The sequence below is a fragment of the Lasiosphaeria miniovina genome, assembly GCF_030549165.1.
Source record: "Lasiosphaeria miniovina strain SMH2392-1A chromosome Unknown B0T26scaffold_4, whole genome shotgun sequence".
In the NCBI taxonomy this organism is placed as follows: domain Eukaryota; kingdom Fungi; phylum Ascomycota; class Sordariomycetes; order Sordariales; family Lasiosphaeriaceae; genus Lasiosphaeria; species Lasiosphaeria miniovina.
The window spans coordinates 316,712-343,583 of NW_026848223.1; the positions used below are offsets into that span (position 1 = coordinate 316,712).

Consider the following 26,872-nt stretch of genomic DNA (forward strand, 5'->3'; position numbering starts at 1 on the left):
CCTCAAAGGCCGGGCGAATGGCGTATACTGATCCTTGACGAACATTCGAGCCATATGAACGAAAAATTCATGTTAGCGGCCTTCCAAAATAAGGTCCAGTTCGTCTATTTACCTTCTCATACATCGCACAAGTCTCAGCCTCTCGATCGCTCGGTCTTTTCACCTTTAAAGACCTATTTTAGGGAAAATACCAAGGCCCTCGCGAGCTTCACATCGTCAGCTCCTGTCAACAAGGTTCGGTTCCTTTACTGCTACAGAGATGCCTCGGGTAAAGGCATGAGTGCCCGTAACATCATGTCGGGCTTCAGTAAAACCGGGATTTGGCCCTTCAACCCGGCTTATTTACTTGATGACCCTGAGGCGGTCAAGGACAATGAGGCACTCCCGGCCCGGCCTTCAACACCGCCGACGACGGCCCCGAACGACGATGACAGGCTCTTCAAAACACCGCACGGCAGTCAGGACATCAAGAAGTACCAGGACAGTATTCGGAATGCCCTCAGTCCGGCTCAGCGGCGTGTGCGGGCATTGTTTACTAAGGTCGGGAGGTCCCTGGATCTGAAGAATACAGAGATCGCGTCTTTGAAGGCACAAATTACGCATCTCACAACCGAATTAGAGGCTTCAAAGCCTCGCACGCGTAAGAGGGTATATGAAGATGGAAATGAGCGATTTGCACGTATAGAGGACATCGCCAAGGCACAAAAAGCTAGTCAAATACTCCCAAAGCGGAAAAAAACGGCCCGGGCAGAAAGCCAGCCACATGCAGTCGAAGATGCCCGGGAAATAATCGCCCGTGGGCTCGAACAATATAGACAGGCCGAAGAAGAGGATTGAGTATTTTTTTGCTAGTTATTTTGTGTAGAAATGGATAATTTGCGCCCGTGGAGTGGGTGTGGGCATGGCGTGGGCCAATTTCGTTGTGGGGCGATTTCTTTGTTGGGTCGCCACGTCTAGACGGTATCAGCATCTGCCGAGTCGAGCTCGAGTAGTGGCTTACCTTATTTCGAGTAAATATTATCATATCTTACCCCCGGCACCTCTCCAACCTAGCTCGATTCTTGTAAGGGTAATCCCCCTGTTACAATCTGGACAACAGGTCCACGGAGCTAGGCCCGGCCTAGGATTGTGGGGGTCTGGACGGCAGGTAGGAGATGACAGGAGACAAGGAGTATCGTGCACAGATTGCGAAAGACAGGCTTTCAACACACAACCAATGTATGCTTAACCAGATGCATTGATAGCTGCAGAACCGTTCTCCCAGAGAGAGCGTGCTGCCAGCTCCTATATAGAACTACGAGAAACCAATCAGAGTCCCTTCTTTGCGCTCTGTGGGCCCCGGGGCGATCTGCCAACAGATCGCCATGGGCCCCACTAATCGCCCCTGCTCCGTGCGCTCTCCCAGGTCTTGGCAACTAACCGCACAGAGCATTACCTGATTGGCCGCATCCTTCCTGCCGAGGGCCGCTCTAGCCAATCTGCAGCGGGCGGGACAACGCCCTCTGCGCCTTTGAACCGGGATCGTAACAGAGTAGCTCACCTTGGTAAAACCCATCCCTCGGAAGACCTCTCCCGCTGTCTCCGCAATCGGACCATCGTTATCGTTCTACAGTTTTGTTGCCTTTTAATGTTAGCTTAGTACTAATAAGTGGATTTGTCAAGGGTGCCTGGCAGATTGTGGAGCCTTCTAGAAGAGGTACCCTCCAGTATAAATTTCTACTACAACTACCTCGTTGGAAAGTGCTCCATTATCCACACGCCTTTTGCTTATCCACACCCTACACCAACTATGGAGAACCAGCCGCCCACCCCACCACCAGCAATCGACCAAGCTGTACTACCTACTGTACCGGCCACACCAAAGACTCCTACGAAAAGTACTACCATTGAGGAGAGGATTGCGTGCAAGACTCTTTACTTCCATGCACGCTGGTCATATATACGTATTGCAGAGGCTCTTGACCTTAGTGTACGGCAGGTCCAATATGGTATCTTGGCCGGCCGGAATACACCAACCTACCATAAGAGGGGTCGCCGTGGTATACTAGCTACATGTAAGGAAAAGGACACCCCAAACACCAACTGCGCGCACAGGGTGCGCGCCCACCACTTGTCACCAACTGGCTAGAACACTGCCAGCTGGCATACGCTACGCCGTGGCGCCAAGACCGCAGACTGATGCCCGGGCCGAACCCCTGAGCAGGTATATAAACAATGGCCCTCGCCCATCTTCCTTTGCGAGGGCCAGGTTGAAGTCTTACACCAATACAAGTCATTGCTCCCCTACCTTCTTGCCTGCATTGTGACCACCTTGATCAGGCGTACCTACCTTCTCTTACACTACACCACAGAAACAGCTTATCCAGACTTTCTTAGAGGAAGGCACACCCTCTCGCCGGGGAATTCCACCTAGCCGGCTAGCAGACCATATCCTAGGCTTAGCTGGCTATTCGAACCAGGCCATTCGGTATGCCCTGGGGGCTCTTGGCTGTGTAATTACACAACAACCATCGATAATTATCCTGCAACCTACCCATAAATCTAATCGGCTAACTTGGTGTCTACAACGTCGGCACCTCTCCGAGGATGATTGGGAGTCATGGATCTGGAGCGACGAAACCTGGGTCAACGGAAGCTCTGGTCGTAAGAAGTCTCTGATTCTACTACCTGGCGAGAAACCAACAGAATTCCCACAACCTAAAGTTCGCCGTAAAGGGTGGATGTTCTGGGGATGTTTCGTCGGATCTCAGAAAGGCCCTTTTATTGTGTGGGATAAAGAGCTCAAGGATAGGTCTAAAGACCTATCCAAGGCCAAGGGGCATATTAACTCGGCAAAATACCAAGAATATGTGCTTCCATTACTTCTTGACTTCCATAAGAAGATTCCTAGCTCGACAATCCAACAAGATAATGCCCCAGCGCATACATCGAAGTCTTCCAAGGCTTGGATCAAGAAGCATTTTCCTACCGGCGTTGTGGTCGATTTTCCACCTCGGAGCCCCGACCTTAATCCTGTTGAGAATGTCTGGCCGTGGATGAAGCGGTGGATTGAAGATAATAGGCCCCGTGCTACTGGTAAGGCATTGATCGAAGCTATAAAGGAAGCTTGGGCTGCAGTACCGACCGAGATGCTACGGAACTGTGCCAGATCTATGAAGCAGAGAGTGGAAGCGATGATTGCGGCTGGTGGAGATTTTATTGGAAACTACACTCCGGGCGTGTATTTAGCGAAGTACTGAAATAACATTATTATGCACCACAACTGTAGAATTGTTCTATCGTATCGTCTATACTTTGCTCGAGCACCTGCTTATCGCGATACAAACTTGAAGGACGAGCGGGGTAATGGCAGCACCTGCCATGTAGCCTCGTCTTTCCTGGTGTGGTAGGAGCAGACAACTCGAGTCCAATCGCTGGTGCCGCCACGTGATATGCCCAACTTGGATACTGTCACGCGCATTCATAGGGCAACGGAAATGAAGCATTTGATGCAGGGAGGTAAGGCTTGAATTGTCTGAAAAGGTCTAATCTCTTGTTTCCTTTGGCAGGGCCAAAAGTCTCTCTTTTATAGTTATGAATAGTGGCAAAAGCTAGTGGCGAAGAATCACATAGCAGCTTCTAGATCTTCCTTGCTCACTAATCCCAATATTGTGACAGATACCTATCCATGGGATTTCGAGAGCTGCCTAATCTCCAGCCAGCAATGCCCCCCTTTTTGCAACGCGCAATTAACTGCAACACGTCTGTCTCGGGCAGTTTCTTCACACATGCTCATCTCCTCAATGGCCTCGTCACTCTCTTGGTCATGAAGCCTAAACTCCCAGATATCATCACTCATGCAGAAGCCCGCCGAGAGCACGGTTCATATCCCTTAACCCAAGCACAGGAGGTCCACAATCATATGGTCTAATTGAGCGCTGCACTTCTGGCAGGGGTAAGGTATTATGTCTTCAAATTACAGTCTCGGAGCCATGGCAACGTAGTCGTAATCGGAGTTGCGCAGCAGACTTTGAAGTATTAGAAATGGGCCTGGGGCTTTAATTAACGTCTCAATGCGGATCCGTTTATGCTTTCATTATTTATACCTCCTACCTACCTTATACCTCTAGATCTTGCTTCTCTTCTGGTCTGCCTTACCTACAAGACATGAGGTTATTGGCAATGTCGAGAGCTTCAATAAAGTGCTTACGGAGGACGCCCGCTCGTTCTCATTCGTTCGCGAATTGCGATAATCAGTAAGTCAGGTAGTCTGCTTATGGAACACCCCTGGATTTGGAACAAGGTTTGTCATCAAGGACTTGCCGCTCGCCACCCAACTCACCTATTTCAATCGCTTGCAACTCGACCAATTCTGCTTCAATACTTATCTTCTTTTCTCCATTCAATTGAGAAATGAAAGATGAAGCGATATACTCAGTTGGATTTGCAGAATGCGCTGGCAGAGTATGCAGAAACCGGCTTACTCCGTAGCTCTGCTGAAAATCACGGCATCCCCCCTACTACTCTCTTTAATCGGGTTCGTGGTTCCGAGCCAGCCTCCAAGGCCCAAATTCTTAATCAAAAGCTTTCTCCGGCTATGGAAGAACGCTTAACCGAATGGATTCTATTCCAAGGGTCGCTCGGTCACCCTCCAACCCACGCCCAAATATTACAAACCACTCGACTGTCAGGGTCGTCTGTCTGTAAGGGAGCACGGGCTCCACAGAATGCTGGGTTGGTAATTATGAAGATAGAACAAAGGGCAAGCTCCTATCGCACGGGTAATACAGTCAAATCGGAATGCCACTCAAAGTGTATGAGTGCAGTGAATGTGTATTGCTTGCTTGAAGAACCAAGCAAGAACTATCTAGGACCGTGGCTACGGTCGTCGTATATATCTATCTAAGGAGGACCAATCAGAGTTCCTGACTCACATGCTCAGTCGTGCTCAGTTCCTAGACGCACTGATCCCTACTGAGCTCCCCGCTCAGTGCGCTCAGTGGGTCTCCGGCACTGAGCCTACTGAGCTCCCCGCTTAGTGCGCTCAGTGGCTCTCGGCAATGGCCCCACTGAGCACTCCCTCATTGGATGCACCTTTAAGCGAGAGCCCCCCACCTTAAATGCTGTTCCAGCCAATCCACAGAAGGCGGGCAGCGCCCTCTGCACCTTTGAACCAGGATCGTAACATTAGTGCGCTCGGTGGCTCTCGGCAATGGCCCCACTGAGCACTCCCTCATTGGATGCACCTTCGAGCGAGAGCCCCCCACCTTAAATGCTGTTCCAGCCAATCCACAGAAGGCGGGCAGCGCCCTCTGCACCTTTGAACCAGGATCGTAACATGGTGTTGTGCGGGGTCCGATTCAGGGGCTGTTCCATAGGCAGGGGTGTTCCAAAAGTCCCCCACCTGACTTAGGGAATATCTCGCCGTTCATTTGCTCGTTACGAAGATCCCCACTTTTTTTCTTTTTCCCCTAGCCTACTAGCGTAATTCGCAAATGAACAGGGTACCTAGTTAATTTCTCTCCGTACTCCGTACTCCGTACAAATAATCCCACAAGTCTTTGGTGAGAGGGTCTCGTCCTCTACGCTAAGGCCCTGATCTTCTCAAACTCGGCGAGTTGTCAGCTTTTCGGTACTTTATGTGAGGGCCTGGTCCTCCAGACCTCCCAGACGCTCTGACTAATCAGACGCCAGTCGGGTGGATCCACCCGACTGACCAATGGAAGCTCGGCCAGAGCCCCACCTTGAGACGCGTCCTGGAAGAATCTCGCGAGGGGAGGCTTTTGCTTCTTTTCCCTTTTCTCTGTAGTTTAGAATCTTCGTCCATAGCGCCCCATAGAGGAGTTCCGCCCTCATTCCAAGCCGGCCGTGACACAATTCTAAACTCTCAATTCTCATCGCTGGCCAGCGATCAATAAATACGTCAAAACCCCACAAGCAACCCACTACGTCGGCTGTGCACGACGATAAACCAGGTCACAGAAACCCCCAAACACCACAGCGTCGATGCCCAAGAAGAAAGATTACGGACCACCGATACGCCAATCCGAACGCCTCCCCCAGCCGAAAGAGCTAAGCGAACGGACCCAGGAGGAAGCGAACTTGAAGACCGAAGAGTCTGACGAAGAAGTCATAGCAACCCCCTCGAGCATAGAGCTTGCTAAGCCCGCTCCACAGCAACGCGACACAGAGCCAAACGAGCCAGTCACCAGTATAGAAGTCGACACCCCGATAGACAATATGACGGGAAACGAAACCCGTAGAGTATCGGGTGACGATGGCGCCCCGAGCGCCGAGGATTACCGAGTTCTGCTTGCCCAAGTGGCAGAACTCAGGGCGGAGGCAGCCGCCCGCACCGCCGACGGCGTCAATCGCCGGGCCCGAACTGTCACCCCCGCTGAGAGCGCTTTCAGTGGGGACAGCTTCACACCCATTGGCTTCGCCGCCCTTCCCGCTTTCAAGCCCTACGGTCAGGACCAGCACGCCGCCAACCAAACCTTCGACCGGAAGGCTCGCAAGGCCGGTGTCGACCCTGGAGTTTTCAAGGGTGTTGACGGAACCTTCGATAAGTGGATCATCAAGGTGGCCGACAAGTTTGTAGAAGACGATGCCACTTTCAAGACAGAACGTAGCCGCATGGCGGTTCTGAACTCTCTTACGGAGGGATCCCCGAACGACCTGCTGGAGAGTCGGTACAGCTCTCAGGAGATGCCCTTCCGCAACGTCGCCGAGATGGTAGCTACGTTGTCGACTGTCTACCATGATGACAACCAAGCCACGAAAGCCAGGGCCGAGCTAGCCAAGCTCAAGTATGATCCGGCGAATAAGGACGTGACTATCCATTCATACATTGGATTAGTCAATAGCTTGGCGGATAAGGCTAATGTTGCTAAGTCGGAGCGCAAGACCCTACTCTATGAGCGTATTCCCGCTCGGCTTGACCCCCGACTCTTGGGAGACTCAAAGAACCCGACAATCTCCTATGAGGCTTTTGCTGGTAGCGTCGCGGATGCTGCTCTAGCCCACCAGCGCGCTTGGGAGGAGAACCAAGAGCGCAAACAAGAGAAGAGGGATCGCCGGACACGTTTGCCAACCACTCACAGCGAACGGACCTATGTTAGGGAGTCCCGGTTTGAGAAGCCGACTTCCCGGCCAGCTACAACCAAAGTTCCCGAGGCTAAGAAGGATGGAGGGAAAGACGATACGTGTTTCATCTGCCGTAAGGAAGGTCACTTCGCCCGTGACTGCCCCGAGAGGAAGACTATGGCCAAGATGATGCTAGACCTTGACCAGGATCCTCCTACCTCCCCGGAGCAGTCATCCTCGTCCTCTGACGAATCGGAAAACTACTAGGACTGTCGGAAGTCTCCTCGACAGTCCGTATACCACGACTAGCTAAAGTGAGCAGATCGTCTGGATCAAAAACCTTCCTATTCCCTATTCAACTCCAATTGGAAGGAATTAGCCTCAAAACCAAAGCTCTTTGTGATACCGGAGCAGATATCTATTTGTCAATGACCCCGAAGATGGCCAGTAAGGCCGTAAAGCTACTAGGCGCCGTTCAAGAACAACTCTCCAAGCCCATCCGCCTCAATGACTTTAATGGGGTACTCGCCGCCAAAGCCACCCACCAGATCTGTCTCTCCCTAGAACTCGACGGACGGAGATTCCCACGACAGAAGTTCCTCATCATCCCCACTGCCGACGATGTAATCATCGGACAAGAATGGTTCATCAAATATCGCGTTGGCCTTTTTCCCGCCACGCGAACCATAATCTGGCCTCAAGATCTACCAGCGCTCGCCAAGTATTCGCCCACCATTGCTATTCCATGCCAGACTGGTTCGCTCGACGTACAGGCTCAGGCAGATGCGGTACGTCGCGACCGCTTAATAGCTGAGGACGAAAGGCAAGCGAGGGTCACCAAGATTATCCAGCGCCCTTGGAGAACGATAAAGCCAGTTGTGGCGCCCATCACCCTTTCTAGCCCCAGAGACCAGGACAAGTCCCCCGTAGTCAACGTGGCAGCTCTCTATAGGCAAGTGGAAAATGACCCCCGGCAGCCCAGATGGTCTCGACAGAATATGCCGGATACACCTATTTCTTTGAACGTCGTTGCGCCTCGTCCAAACTGGCAGACCCACGACGGACAGCCAATTCCTTTCCCTGCCGGCGAAGATCCCGAACACGTCAAGAGAGTTCGCGAGAAACTCCCAAACGAGCTCGCCCATCTTGAAGGCTTCTTCTCCAAGAAAGCTTCGACCGAGCTACCGCCGAGCCGTGAAGGGTTCGACGTGACCCTAGACTTGGAGCGACCTTTGGAAGGGAAGCCCAAGAGGTTCTATACACCCGGTCACCTTCTCCCTCTGGAAAAAGAGACGGTAGACGAGCTTCTACGGATTGGATTCGTGGAACCCTGTATGGAGGAGACAGCCGCTTCGACGCTATTTGTACCAAAGAAGGGTACCGAGGAGAAACGTTTCTGTGTGGATTACCGATGGGTCAACCAGTTCCTGAAAGGACGCCAGTTCCTCGCACCCGATATCCAAGGAACGCTTTCCAACTGCCGTAACGCCCGCCGCCTGACCAAGATCGATATTATCCGAGCTTTTAATCGTCTACTAGTCCACCCCGACTCAAGATTCTTGACGGCCTTCAAGACCCGTCAAGGAACCTTCCAGTGGAAAGTCCTACCCTTTGGACTCAAGGTCGGCCCTGCTTGGTGGCAAGCCTTCATCAACGCTCAGCTGAACGAGCTCCTAGACAACTTTGCCAGCGCCTACGCCGACGACGTTCTCATCTATACTCAGGAGAACGAGCCACACTTCGCACACGTAGAGGAGGCCATCTATCGTTTGTATAAGGCTGGTCTACAGGGAGACATCAAGAAGTCTAGCTTTGACGTGGAAGTCATTGACTACCTAGGGTTAGTTCTCGAAGCTGGGAAAGGCGTACGTATCGACCCAGAGAAGATCAAGGCCATCCAGAGCTGGAAGTTTGAGGACCTACGTTCGATACGCGCCGTCAAGTCCTTTTTGGGCTTGTGCAACTATGTCCGAGTCTTCTGCCACCACTCTAGCGATGCCGCCGAGCCCCTGTCCAAGCTATTGAGGAAAGGTAGTGAATTTGTAATGGGACCCGAGCAACAAGCGGCCTTTGAGAAACTGAAGAAGCTGGCCACCGAGGCCCCAGTCCTCGCCTTCTTCGTCCCCGGCCGCCCGACGCGAGTGGAAACGGATTCTTCACGCAACGCCACTGGAGGCGTGATCATGCAACAACAGCCCGACGGAGTCTGGAGACCCGTGGGCTACTCGTCCAAGAACATGACTCCGGCCGAACGCGCGTATCCGATCCAGGATCAAGAGTTGCTCGCCGTAGTCAACTGTCTCAAGGATAACGAACCTTCTCTTCTCGGCCAGGAGTTCTTCGTAGTCACGGATCATAAAGCCTTGATCTACTGGTCTACCAAGCGGTTGCTGTCCACCCGTCAGGTCCGATGGTCCGACTTCCTAGGCCAGTTTGACATCACCTTCCAGTACCGCCCTGGACGAGAAAACGTGGTTGCCGACGCTCTATCACGTAAGACCGTTGACTCGCCTACGGTTAAGGCACGAGAGGAGGAAGATCGAACGTTCCCTCTGATCCCAGCAGAACGTATCCAACCAGTCCTAGCGCCTATCTCCAGAGCGTTAGTGAGTCCGGATATGCCTCGCGGTGCTGACTTGGTGGACCTGATCCAAGAGGAAAACGAGAAGCAGAGTCTGGGCGTGGATAACGGTCGTCTCGTGGTACCGGAAGTCACGTCCGACGGAGCGGTCTATCTACGAACGGCCCTAATCCGAGAAGCCCACGAGCCACCTATCTTTGCACACCCAGGCCAAAACAAGACTATCGCGTTCCTCAAGAAAGACTTTTGGTGGAGCACCCTCCGACAGGATGTCAAGAGGTATATTGAGAACTGCCGAAGCTGCCAGAGGAACAAGACCCGTCATGATAAGACCCCGGGCCTCCTGCACCCTCTGGATGTGCCGAGTGAAGTCTGGAGCCAGGTAGTCGTTGACGGGAAAGATATGCCGAAGGATCGTCACGGCTACGACTACGTTTGGGCCTTTATTTGCAAGTTCAGTAAGATAATGGCTACGCTCCCTGGACACAAGAACGATACCGCACCGGATCTGGCGAAGCGCTACTTCCATAAGGTATACCGTTTCTTTGGTATCCCGGCGGTCTGGATTAGCGATAATGCAGGACCGTTTGTCTCGGAGTTTCTGGAAACGATTAATAAGCTGACCGGGACTAAACACCGGCACGGCAGCTCTCGCCACCCACAGACGCAAGGCGCCGTGGAGATCACCAACGCGGATCTAGACCAACGACTGAGGCCGTACCTCACCAAGTACCAAGACACATGGAGCGAGTACCTACCGGCACTCGACTTCGCCCATAATGTGTCCTGGCATTCGAGCATCGGCATGGCCCCGTTAAAGGTCGCGTTGGGAGCCACCCCACGGAACCCCCTCTCTATTGATATCCTAGACCTCGATACCTCGACCGACCCGCAAAAGAAAGCATTGCAGCTCGTCACCCAGACCAAAGCGGTGCAAGACCTAGCAAGGAAGAATGCCTTAGAAGCTCAAGCAGCCCAAGCCATCCAAGCGAATAAGAAGCGACGTCCCGTTGACTTCACTATCGGAGACTTGGTATACGTGAGCAAGAAGGGCATGAGGACAGAGGCCCCGAGTACGAAGTTGGATTCACAGTGGGCAGGACCGTGGACGATCGTGGAGGAACGAGGATATAGCTTTGTGCTGGATATTCCGCCCTATGTCAAAGGCACAAACCTCTTCCATGCAGATCGGCTGCGTAAGGCCGATGACAATCCCCTGCCCCAACAGGCCAGCTTACCGGAACCACCTGAGGAGATCAACGGGGAGCCAGAGTGGGAAGTTGACAGGATTAATGCCTCTCGACTGTTTGGCCAACGAGAGACCCTACAATACCAAGTTGCCTGGAAGGGGCACGACCCCGACGATACGTGGTATAAGGCAGAGAATCTCAAGAATGCAGCTATGGCGTTGGATAGTTTTCATCGAGAATACCCCGACGCCGCAGGACCTCCGGTGAGGCTGCGTGATTGGATAAAGGCAGCAGCAGAAGACGAATATCCGGAAGACCACGAAGAGGACAACAAGGCAGAGCACAAAGGGTATAAGGCAAGGCAAAAGAGGAAGTACACCAGAAGGCACGCTTAAATCCGCTCTGTAAAGCCACAACCACCGTCACGGCAGTCGCGGCTTGGAGGGGGGTAGTGTGAGGGCCTGGTCCTCCAGACCTCCCAGACGCTCTGACTAATCAGACGCCAGTCGGGTGGATCCACCCGACTGACCAATGGAAGCTCGGCCAGAGCCCCACCTTGAGACGCGTCCTGGAAGAATCTCGCGAGGGGAGGCTTTTGCTTCTTTTCCCTTTTCTCTGTAGTTTAGAATCTTCGTCCATAGCGCCCCATAGAGGAGTTCCGCCCTCATTCCAAGCCGGCCGTGACACTTTAGGTCCCAGGCGCCAAGACCAAGATTGATCGAATTTCCGGAGGGAGCTTGACCCTTTCTGGCACCAATTTTGAGTGGAAAAAGTGGGTTTTGTACCTCATAAAATTTTGCCAGCCAAACTCATGCCAACACCCCTGGAATCGCATGTACCACGCTACTGCAAGGCCGCCCGGGCCACAGCCATACCGAATATGGTAAAATAGACGAGGATTCTGCCGGTTTTTGGCCATAACTTGGCGAGTTGCAAGATGGCTGGAAAAGCTGGAATTTGTGACTTTTTCGGTGGAAAGTAGATCCAAAGCTGGCGCCACAGGCAAAGCCACACTGGAAGTGGGCTGAGAACCGGTTGGAAAAGTCTGTACAGGGTTAGAAATGAGCCTCAACATTGACTTTGTATGTAATTCGTACCAACCAAGAATGCTTGAAGCATAACGACGATGTGGGATACTTTCCAAGCCAGCCGTGACTTCAGCATTGCCGCCGTTTTGGCGATTCTGCACCCTCGGCTCAGGCTCAACCACCAACCAAGCCAGCAAGGCACTCAACTTGGCCTACGCGAAGTTATACACCCCGGTGGCCCTCGATTTGCGCGCCGGTTGGCCAATTGCCTTCTCAATGGCGCAGACACTCGGTTCAAGGACCTCTTTCGCATGAATAAGCCTACTTTCCATGCCCTCGTACGATGGCTGCGGACCAACGAAGGACTCAAAGGCAGCCGGTATCAACTGGCTGAGCAGAAGGTTATGGTGGTCCTATATATCCTGGCACACGCAGCCACACAGCGAAACGCGGCCCATTTCTTCCAAATTACCCAAAGCTCCGTGGCGAGGACGATAGATACAGTCTTGCCAATGCTGGTGTCTTTACATAAACACGTTGTACGCCTTCCAGAGGACGATTGGCTTGATCCGACGGTCGAGCTGAACCCGAAGTTGAACGCCTTCAACGGTTGTATCGGTGCTATCGACGGCACTCACATTGCCGCCCACATTCCTACTCGTGATCAAGCCCGCTGGCGTGATAGAAAGGGAGGAGTCTCTCAGAACGTATTTGCCGCAGTCAGAAGCGATTATTCGTTCAGTTACGTACTCGCTGGTGCCGAAGGCTCGATTAACGACGCGATGTTGTGTGCCCAGGCCTTTGGAAGGAGGTTTCGTGTACCAGAGAACCGGTTTTATGTGGCAGACGCTGGCTTCGGGGCTCGCCAAGGCATCGTAATTCCTTTTCCGAATATTAGATACCACCTACAAGACTGGAGAGATGCTCAAAACCCGCCAGAGACACAGAATGAGCTCTATAACTTAAGGCACGCCCGTATCCGAGTCGTCGTCGAGCAGGCTTTCGGTATCATAAAGAGGATGTGGAGAATTATTCGGAACGCCCCAATCGAGTACAGCTTTGAGAAGCAAGTATTTATCGTATACGCTGTGACTGCGTTACATAACTTCCTTCTTCAGTATAATCACGAGGACGTACTTGGACCAGAACAGCGGCAATTGATATCGCTTGCGGCAGCCAGAGCTGGGCGGACGGTCGGAACGCGGCATCCAGATTGGGTTCGCCATACCGCTGCAGACGCAATGTGGGCTCAGTATAGTAGATACCGTCAATCAAGAGGATAGAAATGGTGATATTTAACGGCCAAAACCTTGGTGTTGAGGGGTTATAAGGTGGGGCGAAAGGGTGGCTTTAGCCGAGGTTGGATTTTGGATTTCTATGGTAATTGGCTGGCGAAGCTGAATATTGAATACAATCTTGACTTCCATCAAATCCACCACTTCAACTTCATACTTTCCACTCGTCAACCATCTCTCTCTTTGACTCTGGATTCAACGCGTTCCACACTATTACGGCCAGAGGGTTGTTTTGAAGGTATTTCCGGCAATTTATCCTCTCCTGACGGCTGAGATCCTGCGAAAACAGAGCCTCCAAGCTTACAATAGCCTCGGTGAGATCGGTGGCGCCTTGGGTCCTCGGAGCGGCCATAATCGAGGCCGCTTTACAAAGAGTGCTATACAAGGCTGTATCAGAAGCATCAGGAGTCTTGCTTTGCTGGGAGGCTTGCGAAACGGCAATTGTATCCTCAGAGACCGACAAACCGCTAGTACGGCGGTGGTTGGAGTCAGGGTCAGTATCACGACGGTGTTGCTGTGCCGGTGTCAACTTCCTTGCAGGCGTAACTGGTAGTATTCGTAATGCTTTTGCTCTGCCAGCCTCTTCGCTACCGCTAGGTTCAGCCTCATCGTTCTCGGACTCTTCGCCGTCATCGAGAATCTGGTCAAAGGACTGGGAAGGTATATCTTCAGCTTCCATTATATGGTTGCCTGTCGCTTTTTCCCGCCAAAAGACTGCTGAGTAGACCTCTGGATCCCCCAGAGGTGTGTGCTGAAGCCAGGTATGGTTCCTGGTGGGAGTGTTATGCCGTAAGAAGAAAGCCTCCCATACTGACTCGGCCGCTTCGGGTAGTTGGCTTTCCTCGTTGAAAGAGACCCCAGAATACTCCAACAGAGCCTTCCATACGCGATATCGAGAGCGCTCGGTATTATATTTCGTCGAGATAACAGCAGGGGTCCATGGATACTGCGGCCAGGCCTCTTTGCAGCGAGTACAGACGTCCTGCCAGACTTGCGCGTAATCCTTCTTCTTGCTGCTATTGAACAGGCCCTCGGACTTGCACTCTTGGAACCAGAGCATCAATTGCTCCGTCATATGCGGCTTGAATACCACCTTCTTCAGCTGCAATGCCCTTCTTGATGAGCTTGACTGGTCGTCGGTTGTATCGGTTAAATCAACCAACTGCTTGCCGCGCCGCTTATTGGTAGACTCCTTCTTCGGGGCCGGGCGCTTTCGTGATGCACCGGCATTAGGGGGCGCCGTGGACGCAAGGGGGGACTCGCTGGACGACTCTGCCGCCAAAATACTATTGGAAGCCGTCGACCGTCGGCCTGGGTCGTCGACTATGGCTACTATAGTGCCTGGGCTTGGAAACCGCAGCGGCGACTCTGCTGGCAAGTCGGAAAGGCGGGGCTCTGGAAGGGGGTTGTCAAGCCAGTCGCTGGCCGACTCAGGGGCTTCGGGGGCTCCCGGTGCGCCAGTAAGATCAATCACTGGCTCGAGGTCCAATTGGCTGTCGCTCGAAGATGCCATTGTACGTCGTTTTGGCTGCAAAAAAGGACTTCTCGGGCATCGCACTCGGACATGGCCAGGATCAACTTCAGTGGCCAAAGGCGGTGAGAATACCGCTCTGACCGCCTTACTGTTACGGTATAGTGTGGCTGACTGGCACTAATGCACTACTTCTTGGTAGATCCACTTTGACGAAGCCACTGGAAGTCCTTTTTTCGAAGAGTTGGCAACTTGCCGAGTTTGAGAAGATCAGGCCCTAATCATTTTCTAATCACGTATTGTGCAATAACCGAGTACGAAGACACAACAAAGCTAAAAGAAGAGGTACACGACAAGACGCCGCAATGCTAAGTGGAGCTGCAATCATCAAGAATGGCATCGTGCGCAATTTACGCTCGGCCAGCGAGCAGCTCCAGCCGTGCGGCATCGATCTCTCCCTGCGTCGCGTCCTCGCCTGGACCTCGCCAGCCACCATCGACTTTGACAACTCGACGCGACGGGCTGCGTGCACCTCGACGCTCCCATTTTCCGAGCCCTCGACCAACAGCACGGCGGCCGACGTAGTCCAGCTCGCCCAAGGGGCATACCTGGTCGAGTTCAACGAGACCGTCGACATCCCACTGGACTGCATGGGCCAGATATTCGTGCGGTCGTCTCTGTGGAGGTCGGGCGCAACCATTACGGCCGGCGTGGTCGACGCCGGGTACCAGGGCGCTCTGGGTGCGCTGCTGGACGTGAGGAACCCGGCCGGCATTGTGCTCTGCAGAAACGCCAAGCTGGGACAGATCACTCTGCACAGAATGGAGGAGAAGGTGGCTGGATATAGTGGCATCTATCAATTTTCCGCCGACAGCGTGGGCCGTGACGGACAAAGCACGCAATCTGTCTCAGATGTTGACAGCGTCTCAGATATTGACAGCACGGGGAAATCCCAACCATAGATGCTTGTTTGGATACAGAAGGACAAGGCGTCGGGTGCCTGACACTTCTTTGGGGCAGTGGGATGTTTTCTAGCTGAATTGAAAATTATTTTCGGCCTGGAAGATGAAGATGGGTTCCAATGCATCAGCCACTATATCCTACGTTAACAACAAGTACTACGGAATTAGCACCTCGAATAGTAGAGTTGTTATGGAATTGATAGTTGCTGTTAGTGCATACACCCCCGGCGTCAGCTTGCGGCGATAATTACATTCTCTTATCTTACTGACTGGAAGTTGCCGTCTGCAACCCACCTTTTTCTTCTCTGCCCACCCAACTTTTTCTTTTCTGCCCAACTTTGCCCGATTCCATTTTCCCTACGAATATACGACGCTTCAATCCCCTTGGGTCTACCTAGGTAACTTGATACCTTATACCGTTTGGTTGAATATCGAGCCATAATTATTACCTACTTAATTTCTCGCAGGTCTTTGAGCTTTTTAAAATTCGGCTGGTCTACTAGCGACGTCGTCGCCGCATCGGGGGGTTCTGAACAAGGTGCGCAATGCGCTCAAGGAATCTAGCGGAGCCTCGTCGGACTACCAAAGCGAGGTACAATACCTCCGCACTCTGTCGCTCACCATCCAGAATATCAACACATTACCTTTCGACTCGCTGAATCCCGAGCTCTCGAGAAACGTGCAAGAATACTGCAGGCAGCTCGAGGGTCAATTTCTTTCGTTCATTGACCGCATCAAGAAGAGCTACGAGACAACGATCAGTCCAGCTTCCACAACACCCCGTTTGTTGTCAGCCCCGAAGAAGATACATTGGGCACTATCAACCGCAAAGAAAGTCAGGAAGCTTCAAGGTAATATTGCAGGCCCTCTCTCAGCAATACAAATTGCCATGTCCCCGCAGGTCATGTGACTTGTCAGTTCAACACCACTACCCAATATCCGTGCCCCGCCTTTAGTAGTAAAGAACAGCACCCTTATGTAACCTTTACCCTATCTCTAGTCAGCTGTATCTTCAGATGCCATCCGAGATCCAATCGCGATTGGCTCAAGCCATTGACACTGCGGTGGAGGGTGCAACTCAGACTGCTAGTGCAACTCAGACTGCCCAGCAGAAATTGACAAGCCAAGCGTTTACTGCCTTGGAAACTGCTACTACCACTATCCAGCCAGAGATCCGGTCAATTTTTGCCCGTCAAGCCATATCTGCGGATAATATTTTCCAAGATATCTAGATTATCAAGCCTTAGAGTACGGCAGCCTCTCGAAAACTAGCCGCCGACCCAATATTTCCTTCGCACCGACCTCCACCTTACCCGTGGCTAGAAGTAGCTTAACAACTGACTCATGCCTAATTCTCCTAGCTGTAATTCTGCTGACAATAACCTAGCTTGCAACCCTCGCAGAGTTCACGCTGATGTGGCGGGCCTCTCTTCCCAGTGTAGTGCTGATTCTCCATCCTGATTTCTTTCGTGGGCCGCTAATTCCATCATTTCAATCGTCATCGACCTAAAACGGCTGAAAACACGACGAAGAGTATCGCCCGGGCGCACGTCGATTCTCTCGAGAAAAGACAACTCGATCCACCAGACACGACCCCCATTCATCGCACCGAAGTCGGCAATGGCAAGGACACGACTTATCTCCGTAACTGTTGATATTGAAAGTTGCTTCTTAAGGGAGAGTCTAGGTCAGCACCTAGGAGGTACTAGCTTTCCTGTTAATACTACTACTCGCAATATCACCCGGCTCCGTAATATCACCCGGCTCCGTCGGCGCAAATCCAGACAACCTCTCCCAGTCGACAGCATAAACTCCCTCTCCTTGGCCCAAGTGTGAGCATCCTTCGCCAACCCCTTGACCTGCCCCAATGGCCGTGGCCGTGGCCTTGAGGGGGTGTTGGCGAGGATCTATCTGGTTGGAATTCATCGTTGCAAGGGTGAGAATGCGCACCGAGAGCTGCTCTCCTCACCGAAGTTAAGCATTTGGCCGAGTGAGGGCACCACCATTAAAATCCCAATCTCGACATCGTGTTCCGAATGCATATCCGCATAATAATTGTGTCATAAGTGACGGTTTAGCGAGCAGTCAAAAAAGGGGAATCGACAGGAACAGCACGCAGACTGATGAATCATGATCTCAGCCAAGACTTGAGATATGCGGCCGGCTCGTTCCCGCGAAATGCTGGGGTGGGGTAAGCCGCGATCCCGTCGGCGCAGGGGATGCAACAAAGATGTTCTCATCGGTCCAACCAATGGAGCTAATTGACTCTCAACCGAGCCGTTTCGAGTGAGAAATCAAGGCTGCATGTCTGGGAGAAACGCTCCGAAGTGTTTAGGGTGGGCAGGAGACTCTGCGCTATGTCGCGGCCTCTGTCTGCCTTGCCAGACGTGGAATAATCATGGCTTAGACATCGCAAGCAAAGATGCATCCTGCGAGGAGTGGTGCAGCGTCGGGAAATATTATCGAGGCGTCGCTAACCAGCAATTTCGAGTTGTACTGGGCGCTGCGGGGCAGATCCGGGCTAGTTCCCCCGTCGTGACGCGGTTCGACCAAGTCGCTTTCGAGCCGGCCGACTTGTGGAGCGCCGAGCTCGCCTACCTGGGCGCGCTCAACCGCACGCCACCCCGCTGTTCTGGAAGGTGTCGGTGCGCGGCCTGCCGGCCGACACGCAGGCACACGCTACTTCGTGCAGACCCACGTATCAGCGCTAGCGGCAACATCGTGTTTACGGACGGACCAATTACACGCCACGCAGCCCCCTAGGCAGCCGTGCCGGCAGTGTCTGCCGAAATCCGGGTCGTACGTGCCGGGGCCAATCGTGGCGCAGCAGAAGGTGGCCAACGCAGCGACCACGCCGCGTGCCATCACCACCCCCCGTACGGCGCGCGCCAAACATAGTGAAACACGGCCGCGCGGGCCACGTGGCCTCAGGATCCCAGCTGCTCGTCGGCATTGTAATATCTATCGCACAAAGTACCGACCAAGATGCTCGCCAAATGTCCCTCTGGTGAAAAGGGACATGCAGCTGGGAGTTAGCTGAGATACATTCCTATATCGGTGCTCTGCTCTGGCATCTTACCTGGGCCCAAACCGCACAAGCTGCCCAGCGAGGTACCCTTAAGCGGGGCAAGGCACCCTTGGCATCTCACTAAATCTTAGGCCTTGTTACAGAACCTGTCCGCTTGAAGCTCGGACTGTTGCCTCGGATAGGCCGCGCCGAGTCTGTTCTTCGCCCCAAAGTGTTCGAGACCATGGCCGGTCTCGCGAGGCCCTCTCACACACGACTTTCCAGGACTTCGGTCGAGACACACTCGGCTGAGACAAAATGACGAGTTTAGGCATGATAATCAAGGCCTCCAAAAATGGAACAGGGTGGTAATTGTCTTAATACCTAGGTATTTATTAAAAACCCTTGCGCACAGTTTCCTGGGCATCATCCTCTTGTTCTTTTTCTCGTCCACAAAAGCTTCAGCACCTCGGTCCTTGTCCGACGAAAACCTTTTTTTTTCGCGACCATTTCCCCTTCTTAAGTCTCCCACCGCTCCGCCGGTTCAGCAATACAAAGCGTGAGCGTCCTCCCGCTTATATAAGACAGTCTACCTCAGCGGCTCCCACTAGACGCACACGTGTGTGTACCTAAGCATCATGTCCGCGAGCTTGTCTGCAAGCCAGGTTATAACCAAGAAAAAGCCGGGTCGCCTAGCCCTGTTGATACCCGTGAGCAGCGTCACTCCTAAGGGCGATGATAGCAAGCCCATGGACACTACTACTCCCCGATGCTTCACGCCGACCAATCTTGTTAAAGTAATCTCACCTGGTTCCGACTCCACAGGCAGGCCTGCCGAAATCAAGAAACCAATGCACAGATCTTTGCTCCTAGCCCCGTCTCCTTCCTCCTCCTCTCCCATAACTTCCCACAATGACCCTGCTACTCTTACGACGGAGAAAGACGGTCATTTTGGTTTGGGCAGCCTTGACGAAATTGATCCTCAAGCACATCCTATACATCTTCCGGCCAGCACGACCACCCCAAAAAAGCCGGATACGATTGCGCGGCTCAAGGTTCCGATAGGAGGTCAGACACTTTTTAACTAGCCTATGAGATAGTTCAAATCTCAAGAATAGTCAACGCATTAGATACAATGATAGCCGACTAAACTTCGGGTGCAACTATTTTAGAACACGAAAACTTATGGCACTGTAAAATGATGCATTTTAAGCGTTTGAACTCAACTCCTGACCTGTTTTTTAAGACACTTACTGCAAAGGGCTCAGCAATTAGATTTACGCACTCGGTACGCAGGTGGAGAGACCGAGTACCTTGCCCAAGATTACCCAACAAATTATACGGTTAGAAAATAGTCAACACTGTTGCCATTCTCCGCAACACGGGGATAGAATCTCCGCAATACAGGGATAGAACTCGATGGTAAGCGTGGCGTTCTTTCCCGCGGCAATGACGGCGTCAAGCCCTGCCTGTCTACGGTCAAAGGTTAGTCTATGGCGAGTTTTGGACTAGAAATGGAGTGGTTTAAAAAGCACCCCTCGATCCTGTTGCGGTGGTGGCAATCACTTGGTCCAATCGTCCACCAGGTACGCTCCGTCGCTGGTCGGGATCTTGACGGCAAATCTTGACGGCAACAACCATGTGGAGACCCTTCCATACAATCGGGATACGCAGGGCCTTCGCGCCATCAACACTCTCCTTGGGGACTAACTTGTCAGTCTTTATCTCTTGGAAGATGATGAGAGACAGGGTCGAAAGGTCGTGTAAAAAATCGCGCCGAGGGAAGTGCTACCGTCTCTCTATGTCGATCTGCTGCATGCGCCGCGGCTTGGAGGTTGGGGTCGCATTTGGGCATAAGTGGCGCATATGCTAAGCTGCCTGCGGCCTAGGCCACGGATCTAACGATGAAAAACGGGGGTGGTGTAATGGTAATGCTTACTGCTTGATCCAGCTATAAAATAGGATCGAGCTACACCTGGCGGAAGTGGAGACCGAGACAAACAAGTTGTAAGGCATCTTGCATAAACTCTAAAGTGCATGGGGATAACCAGTATCAAATGCACAATATAATTTCCAAAGTTTAGGTAGACGTTATTGATTCTTACGACATCGTTGAGTGGCTTGAGACAAAATTCGCATTTTTGCTGCCTAAATATAGCTTGTTGCCCATAATGCTAACATGCAGGTAATTATGAGATCAACACAGGGGTTTTCAGTCCCAAAACAAGCAAAGTTGTCTCATGAAAGAAGTAGCCCGAGGTTTAGTTTTCGTTGGGGAAAAAGAACCCCGTATGGGTACAGTTCAAGTGACAAGGCCTTTGTGGTTTCACATCACATTGCCAACGCATTTCAGCCTAAGAGTGACTGACTCACCCATTTCCTGCCAATCGTCTCCTTTCTCATCTTGTCATACATGCGACCTGCTGTTAAAAGCAGACAGCATTGAAGCTTGATGTCATACGAGAATTGACGATAAGGCAGGAACAGGATGTCTTTTTCAAGCTTGCTGCAGTAACTGTATTGTGTAATGCTGGCAGGGCGAAATCATCAGCATGCTCCCCACAATAAAGCAGTCGGGTAGCAACAATATAGGGGCGTTACAATGATGTTGGGCCTACGGAACTGCAGTGTCTCGGCGAATGCGCGGCCCACTCATCGCTCATCGCTGTTCATCAAACCAGTGACAATTCACGTGTCGGGTCGCATCGGATGCGCGTGGCGGCACTGCTACTTAACAGGGCGCGATAAACCTGGCTTGTGGCTGCTCTCGGGGGCCTTCGGCGTGAAGAAATATGCCCAACTGTTGGCGATGGGTATGGAAAGGCCGGTTGAAGACGGCGTGGCAATGTTTTTTTTTGTTTTTTTTTTGCGACTTCGCAAAATAATGAGGCGAAATGTCTTGGAATAAAAACCCGACCGCTTCCCCAGGCCTCCCATTTGGGTCCGGCCCTGAAGGCAAACATTGCCCAGGCAGAACTCGTTGAACCCCGCGCACACTCCAGCCACCCGACAGCGACACCCACCTGACAAAGCAACCTATAAGAGCATGGAGTACTGCAGCCCATGTGGGTGGCTCGGTTCAACCCCCGCCAGACCACCCCCTCGCCCTCGTCATTATCCTTCTCCAAAACCCTCGCTTCGCCCGCACACTCACGTCGCTGCATCATCTCGCCCGCTTCCTCGCCATTCCAAATCCCCAAAGATGAGCAGGTCCGGGAATAACAGGCCCGGGAGCATCAGCCAATGGACGCTTCACGGCGGCGACGACGACGACGGCCGGAAAAAGAAAAACAACAAAAAGTACCAGGCCTCGATCCCAGCACGAGGGATAAAATGGCAAAACCTCCGCGAATATCTCGCCATCGTGTTTCGCCAAAATTTACAACTTCCCGTGGATCTAAAGGTTGGTGGGCATTTTTGCTATCGCCGTCACGAAATTTCTGCCGAGAGCGTGGCGGCCATTGAAGGGCTGCCGCGTGGGCGTGCATGCATGCAGGCTGACTGACGGACGGACGCATTTCGATAATAGCCCGCTCTCAACGACGTTTACATTGTGAACCTTCCCAAAAAGCTTTCGGAGGCAAGTTTCTCCACCCAGCTTTCACGTGACGACACTCGCTAACTTGAGTAACTACTGTGCGAAATAAAGGTACAGCAACAGGATATCGACGTGTTAAGGAAAGACCAGCAAGACATTGACGAATTTCTCAGAGACCTCAGGGAAGAAATGTCGGAGCTGCAGACGGTTTCAGAAGAGGGGGAGGACGAGGACGAGCAGCCACCTCAGTCGCCCACAGCAGGTAGCAGACTAAATTACAGGGGGGGTGGAAATTGATGGCTGTTCCAGGCCCCCCACAGGGAAGCCGCGCAGGATTACGGAATATTGGGGGAGTTTTTGTTTGCGAATTAGCATTTCTAGGGTCAACGGGTTCCTTTTAGGGTCAGCGGGGGGGCTCTTTTCAGGGTGTGTAGCACACGAATTCGAGCCATGCGGTACGCACGCGGACGTGCTGAAATTCGGCTTGGAAAAGCCGTCGTGATTGGACGCGTTCCCACAGCCCAGGCCGCATCGTGAACGCCACCACTCGGGAACGAACCTATTGCGGCTGCATTAGTTGACATGGATTGTGAGCTTCCCCCCCCGAGGAGCCCGGAGCTTTCCACTGCAGAGCCTTGTGGTCTTCACTTTCGTTTGCTCACTATGACCCCCGCACGAACTCAGTTGCGCCCTTTTCTCTCAGAGACATCTTAGAATACCCACCAGCGCCCGAGACCATTTAACCCTGCAGCACCAGCGCAGGATCATCGGCGGCACAGTACTTGTGAATTGATGTTTGCCGTGAGCATGCGCTTGGCCTGCGACAGTTAAATGGGAAAGCGACGAAGAAATCACCATCCATCATGGCGTTTGAAGGCAACAACCTCGTCCGGGAGGTCGGGGTCGAGCTGTTACGGAGGGTCTATGAGGGCTGGAACTCTTATCCTGACAACATGAAACCATACACCTTGGAGAGGGTCAAGCTGATGGAGCAATTCAAGCAGCACTTTGACGAGACCAAGGAAACGGTGCTTCTCCAGGTCCCCAAATCCAAGGCTCGCAGGCGGCAGGTTTTCAAGAGCACCAAGGTGGTCTTCCACGACTGCGGCATCAATGACCGAAGCTTGGTCCATATACCAACACCGAATGACCTGACTCGTGGCCCCGGCAACGCTCCGCCTCCTCTCCCGACAGCGCTAACCATGGGCAGTGTGAGAAGCGGCACCACACTTGCCGAAGACATAACAAACGAGCCACAACAAGACAATCTGACAAGGACAGTGTCCGAGCCTGGAGATCTGGACGAGATATTCGGCCTAACCCCGCCAGAACGCGGCCAGCCGCGGGCAGATCCCGTCTGCAGGTTCATGTGAGTTATCACTGACCGAGAATTTCACAAACCTACAATAAAAACCTAATAATGCATGCAATACCGCCAGTTTCATCGACACGACTGGTCTCAGCAGTCGTAAACTTGGAATCACCGAGGAGATTCTGCTCAAGATCCTCACCTACCACCGCGTCTCACCGGTATTTCTCAACTACATCTCGTATTTCAGCAACAACTTTCTCACAAGCGACTGCGACCTCTTCTTCGCCGGGTTTCGGAGTGTCCGATCCTTCTCACAACCCACTTTCAACTTCGATGCTTTGGGCCGCAGTGGATTCCATTACCAGCTGGCTTTCCAGCTCAAGACAGTTTTCATCCCGCGGTACGAGGGTGAGGAGAGCGACGGGAGCGTCCAGCCCAACAACGCAATGGTCATGGACGACGAGACGAACACTGGCAAGTGGGGCTTCCTGTGGCGGAGGCGTCGCGATGTACCCAAAGATAATGCCACGGAGATTTTCAACCCCGAGCTGGAAAAGCTGCAGACCTGGCGGCTCGAGCCAACAGCTTTCCATCACCACTTTGACGTCGTCAACGGCAAAAGTCTATGGATTATCCCGGGTTTCCAACCCGAGGGCTTCCAACCCGAGGGCTCCACAACCTATGCATCTCGAGTGGAAAAGATGACCTTCCCTTGTGATATCTCACCCTCTAGCTCTTTCAAGGAACGACTTGAGGCTACACTAATGGTGTTGGCTTGGCTGGGAGAGTGGTCGCTGAGCGATTTTGGCGTTTATATCAATGCCATCAACAAGAACATTCAGACGCTGGTATGTCACCTTGCCCGTCCAAGTAACAATAAACACTAATAGCCGACGACGTCACGTAGACCCAACCATACTTCATCGACGTCACCGTGGCCAAAGTAAGCTCTAACGAAGTCATTGTGTTCAAGATGTTGAATCAACACATGGAGTTCATCGACGGGTGCATCGTGGCCCTGGAGGCAAACCTTGGCGTGTGCAAGTCTGTGTTGCACTTTTACAAGACACAACTACTGAACGACGCTAGACTCGGGGGACTGCAGCTGGAGTGGATGAAGGAGAGCTCCAAGCCGCGGCTCCAAATCGAAGACGCCATTAACACCTTTGCTGACAACATGCAAAACACATGCAATGCCATATCTGACACGCTACAGCGGGTGGCCGCCCTGAAGAAAATAGGCACGAGGCGCGATAGCATCGTAAGTTCAAAGTCCCCACTTTACATCAGGGCTATTGGCTAACATTCGATGACAGGTCCAGCGACTCCTCCAGAACCGCAACGAAGGGATCATGAGAGACCTCGCCCAAGTGACGCACAAAGACTCGACGACCATGATCATCTTCTCTACCATCACACTCATCCTCCTACCCGTGTCCGTCGTATCGACCATCTTCTCAGCGGGCATCGTCCGGTTCGACAGTGACACGGCAGGATTCGCCGGCAAGTGGTCCGGGCCGGCCGCAGTATGGTGGGCAGCAGCGACGATTTTGGCGACCACCGCAGTCACCGTAGCCAGCAACACGTGGCGGCAAAACGCCGTCGACAAGACCAAGGCCCGCGACCGGCTGCGCGAGGCCGGCTTCTCCCCGGGCAGTCCCGCCTCTCGGACTCTCATATACGTGCTCAAAGCGTACCATAACATGAAAGAAACAGCACAGAATTTGTACCACTCGCGCCACACCAGCCGCCGCCGACACAGCGATGCGGAAAGCGAGATGCACCATTACTCACTACCGCTGCCGCGTACAGGGCTCGATCAGGAGGCACCAGTATTGCCGGAGGGGCATCAACAACAGCCAGCAGACGGAGGCGATGACAACAATGGGATAACAGAGGCGCCGCAGAGAGCTTTTGATGAGGTAAATAATATGGAGAGGGGTCAGGCGAGGGCGGAAGAACAAAATGAATGACAAGATAATTAATACTTAGCATGAATAAGGGGGTCTGTTTGTATCAAGACGCAATTGTTGTTCAAGACAAGTATCATTTAATTACTTCAAAAGCAACAATGCATGTCATGCATAGTCTTTCAATATAGGGGTGAATAGTTTAAGGAAAATCATCTCAAACGCGTTGCGTGTTCTCCAAGGGCCTGATCTTCTCGCGAAAAATGAACCAGTTTTCGTCATTTTTTGCGAAAAGGGGTGACTTTGCAACCCCTGTTGCAAGCGCTTACGCCAAGATGTACTGCATGGGGCCCTGGTTAGTCCAACTAGCCGTAAATAGAGTAGATTGCCAAGCCCAAGGAGACTCACCGCCTTCGTTGTTCAACGCTGGATGGTATGTTCGTTGTCGTGGCCATTCTCTCCAGTCTGGCCAGTCCAGCTGCCAGAATGAATAAAGTCGCCATGGGAGGCTTGTCGGTTAGAAGGTCATTCTATTTGGGAGCAAATCTCTACACAAAACAGATCACCAGCCAGCTTCACGACGTCCTCGCGCACTCACTCGCATTCTTGTTACTTTCTACAGGCGTGGAACAGGGCCCTGTCGCCAATTTTGGCCATTTTTCGCGAAAAGAGGCACCCGAAAAGCGAGATTTGAGTTTCGCCAAAACTCAAAAAAACGGCAGTATTCGGTCATCACGGGCCAGTTTTCTGGCTTATTGCAGTTAACCACGGCTTGCATTAGCTCGGTACATTGGCTTCATGGGGGGTTCAGGGGTGGCGGGCGGCTTCTCATTTTTCAGGCGAAAAGTGCTGCCAAAAACGGGAAAGCGTCCCGGAAAACACTGTCTTGGCATGGCTGGGGTGCTCGCTTTTGGCGAAAAGCCATGAAAAATGGCCATTTTTCGCGAGAAGATCTGGCCCTCAAGGGCTTTCTGCCCTCGGAAATCTTTTTAGAGTGCTTCGGGAGATCTGAAGGCGCGAAAATACAATTTCCTGATGCTCGACGAATGACTCGATCGCTCATCTGAGCTGAATTGAATTTTCCGTCACTTTTCGGCCTGCGTGGGCGCATATGGGAGGAGGGTTGAAATAATTGGGTACTGTTGGATTCACCAGGGTACCGGTACTGGACTCAACAGGGCGTGGCTGCACGCCGAAAACTGGTGGTTCAAGTGATGGATTGTAGATGTCTGTTCTTCTCTCTCTAGCTTTCTGGCAGTGCCAGAAAGCCCGTTCTTATACTACTATTGTGGTGGCGAAGTTGGTGGCAAAGTCTCTATCTAGAACCTTCGAGGCCCTTCTGCTTGACAAATTCCAACAGGTACAGTTTATGTTGGACACCGTTACACAAATGACCATAAGGGTAGGTAGCACTAAAGCTCTTAGCTAACCTGCAAGCCTTACACCCAAGCAATACTTCGGGAGGATGACTTGATTACAAAGTTACTAGAATTCGTAGGTAACACAGCATAAA

General features: G+C 52.4%; 6 protein-coding genes across 6 annotated transcripts; 3 read left to right on the forward strand and 3 right to left on the reverse strand.

The window, feature by feature from the left end:
- Nucleotides 1-2,053: 2,053 nt before the first annotated feature.
- On the reverse strand, nucleotides 2,054-2,276 carry B0T26DRAFT_707369 (uncharacterized protein; the record flags this gene model as incomplete). Its single annotated transcript, XM_060441846.1, has 1 exon — nucleotides 2,054-2,276. A coding segment is annotated over one exon (223 nt), but the record flags the coding sequence as incomplete, so codon positions are not given.
- Nucleotides 2,277-14,912: 12,636 nt separating this feature from the next.
- On the forward strand, nucleotides 14,913-15,857 carry B0T26DRAFT_707399 (dUTPase-like protein). Its single transcript, XM_060441847.1, has one exon. It carries the CDS (start codon nucleotides 14,996-14,998, stop codon nucleotides 15,590-15,592), a length of 597 nt encoding a protein of 198 aa, XP_060295619.1. The 5' UTR covers nucleotides 14,913-14,995; the 3' UTR covers nucleotides 15,593-15,857.
- A 555-nt stretch (nucleotides 15,858-16,412) lies between these two features.
- On the reverse strand, nucleotides 16,413-17,519 carry B0T26DRAFT_707400 (uncharacterized protein; the record flags this gene model as incomplete). The annotated part of the gene is made up of 2 exons (XM_060441848.1): nucleotides 16,413-16,443; nucleotides 16,593-17,519. A coding segment is annotated over one exon (232 nt), but the record flags the coding sequence as incomplete, so codon positions are not given.
- A 5,151-nt stretch (nucleotides 17,520-22,670) lies between these two features.
- On the forward strand, nucleotides 22,671-23,703 carry B0T26DRAFT_267964 (uncharacterized protein). The gene is made up of 2 exons (XM_060434085.1): nucleotides 22,671-22,726; nucleotides 22,822-23,703. Exon 2 carries the CDS (start codon nucleotides 23,001-23,003, stop codon nucleotides 23,508-23,510), a length of 510 nt encoding a protein of 169 aa, XP_060295621.1. The 5' UTR covers nucleotides 22,671-22,726; nucleotides 22,822-23,000; the 3' UTR covers nucleotides 23,511-23,703.
- A 774-nt stretch (nucleotides 23,704-24,477) lies between these two features.
- B0T26DRAFT_267864 (uncharacterized protein) lies at nucleotides 24,478-25,574 on the forward strand. The gene has a single exon (XM_060434083.1). It carries the CDS (start codon nucleotides 24,802-24,804, stop codon nucleotides 25,420-25,422), a length of 621 nt encoding a protein of 206 aa, XP_060295622.1. The 5' UTR covers nucleotides 24,478-24,801; the 3' UTR covers nucleotides 25,423-25,574.
- On the reverse strand, nucleotides 25,475-26,028 carry B0T26DRAFT_267879 (uncharacterized protein). Its single transcript, XM_060434084.1, has 2 exons — nucleotides 25,768-26,028; nucleotides 25,475-25,699 (listed from the first exon to the last, which is right to left on the reverse strand). The coding sequence occupies exons 1-2, from the start codon at nucleotides 25,860-25,862 to the stop codon at nucleotides 25,528-25,530; spliced, it is 267 nt and encodes an 88-aa protein (XP_060295623.1). The 5' UTR covers nucleotides 25,863-26,028; the 3' UTR covers nucleotides 25,475-25,527.
- Nucleotides 26,029-26,872: the final 844 nt, after the last annotated feature.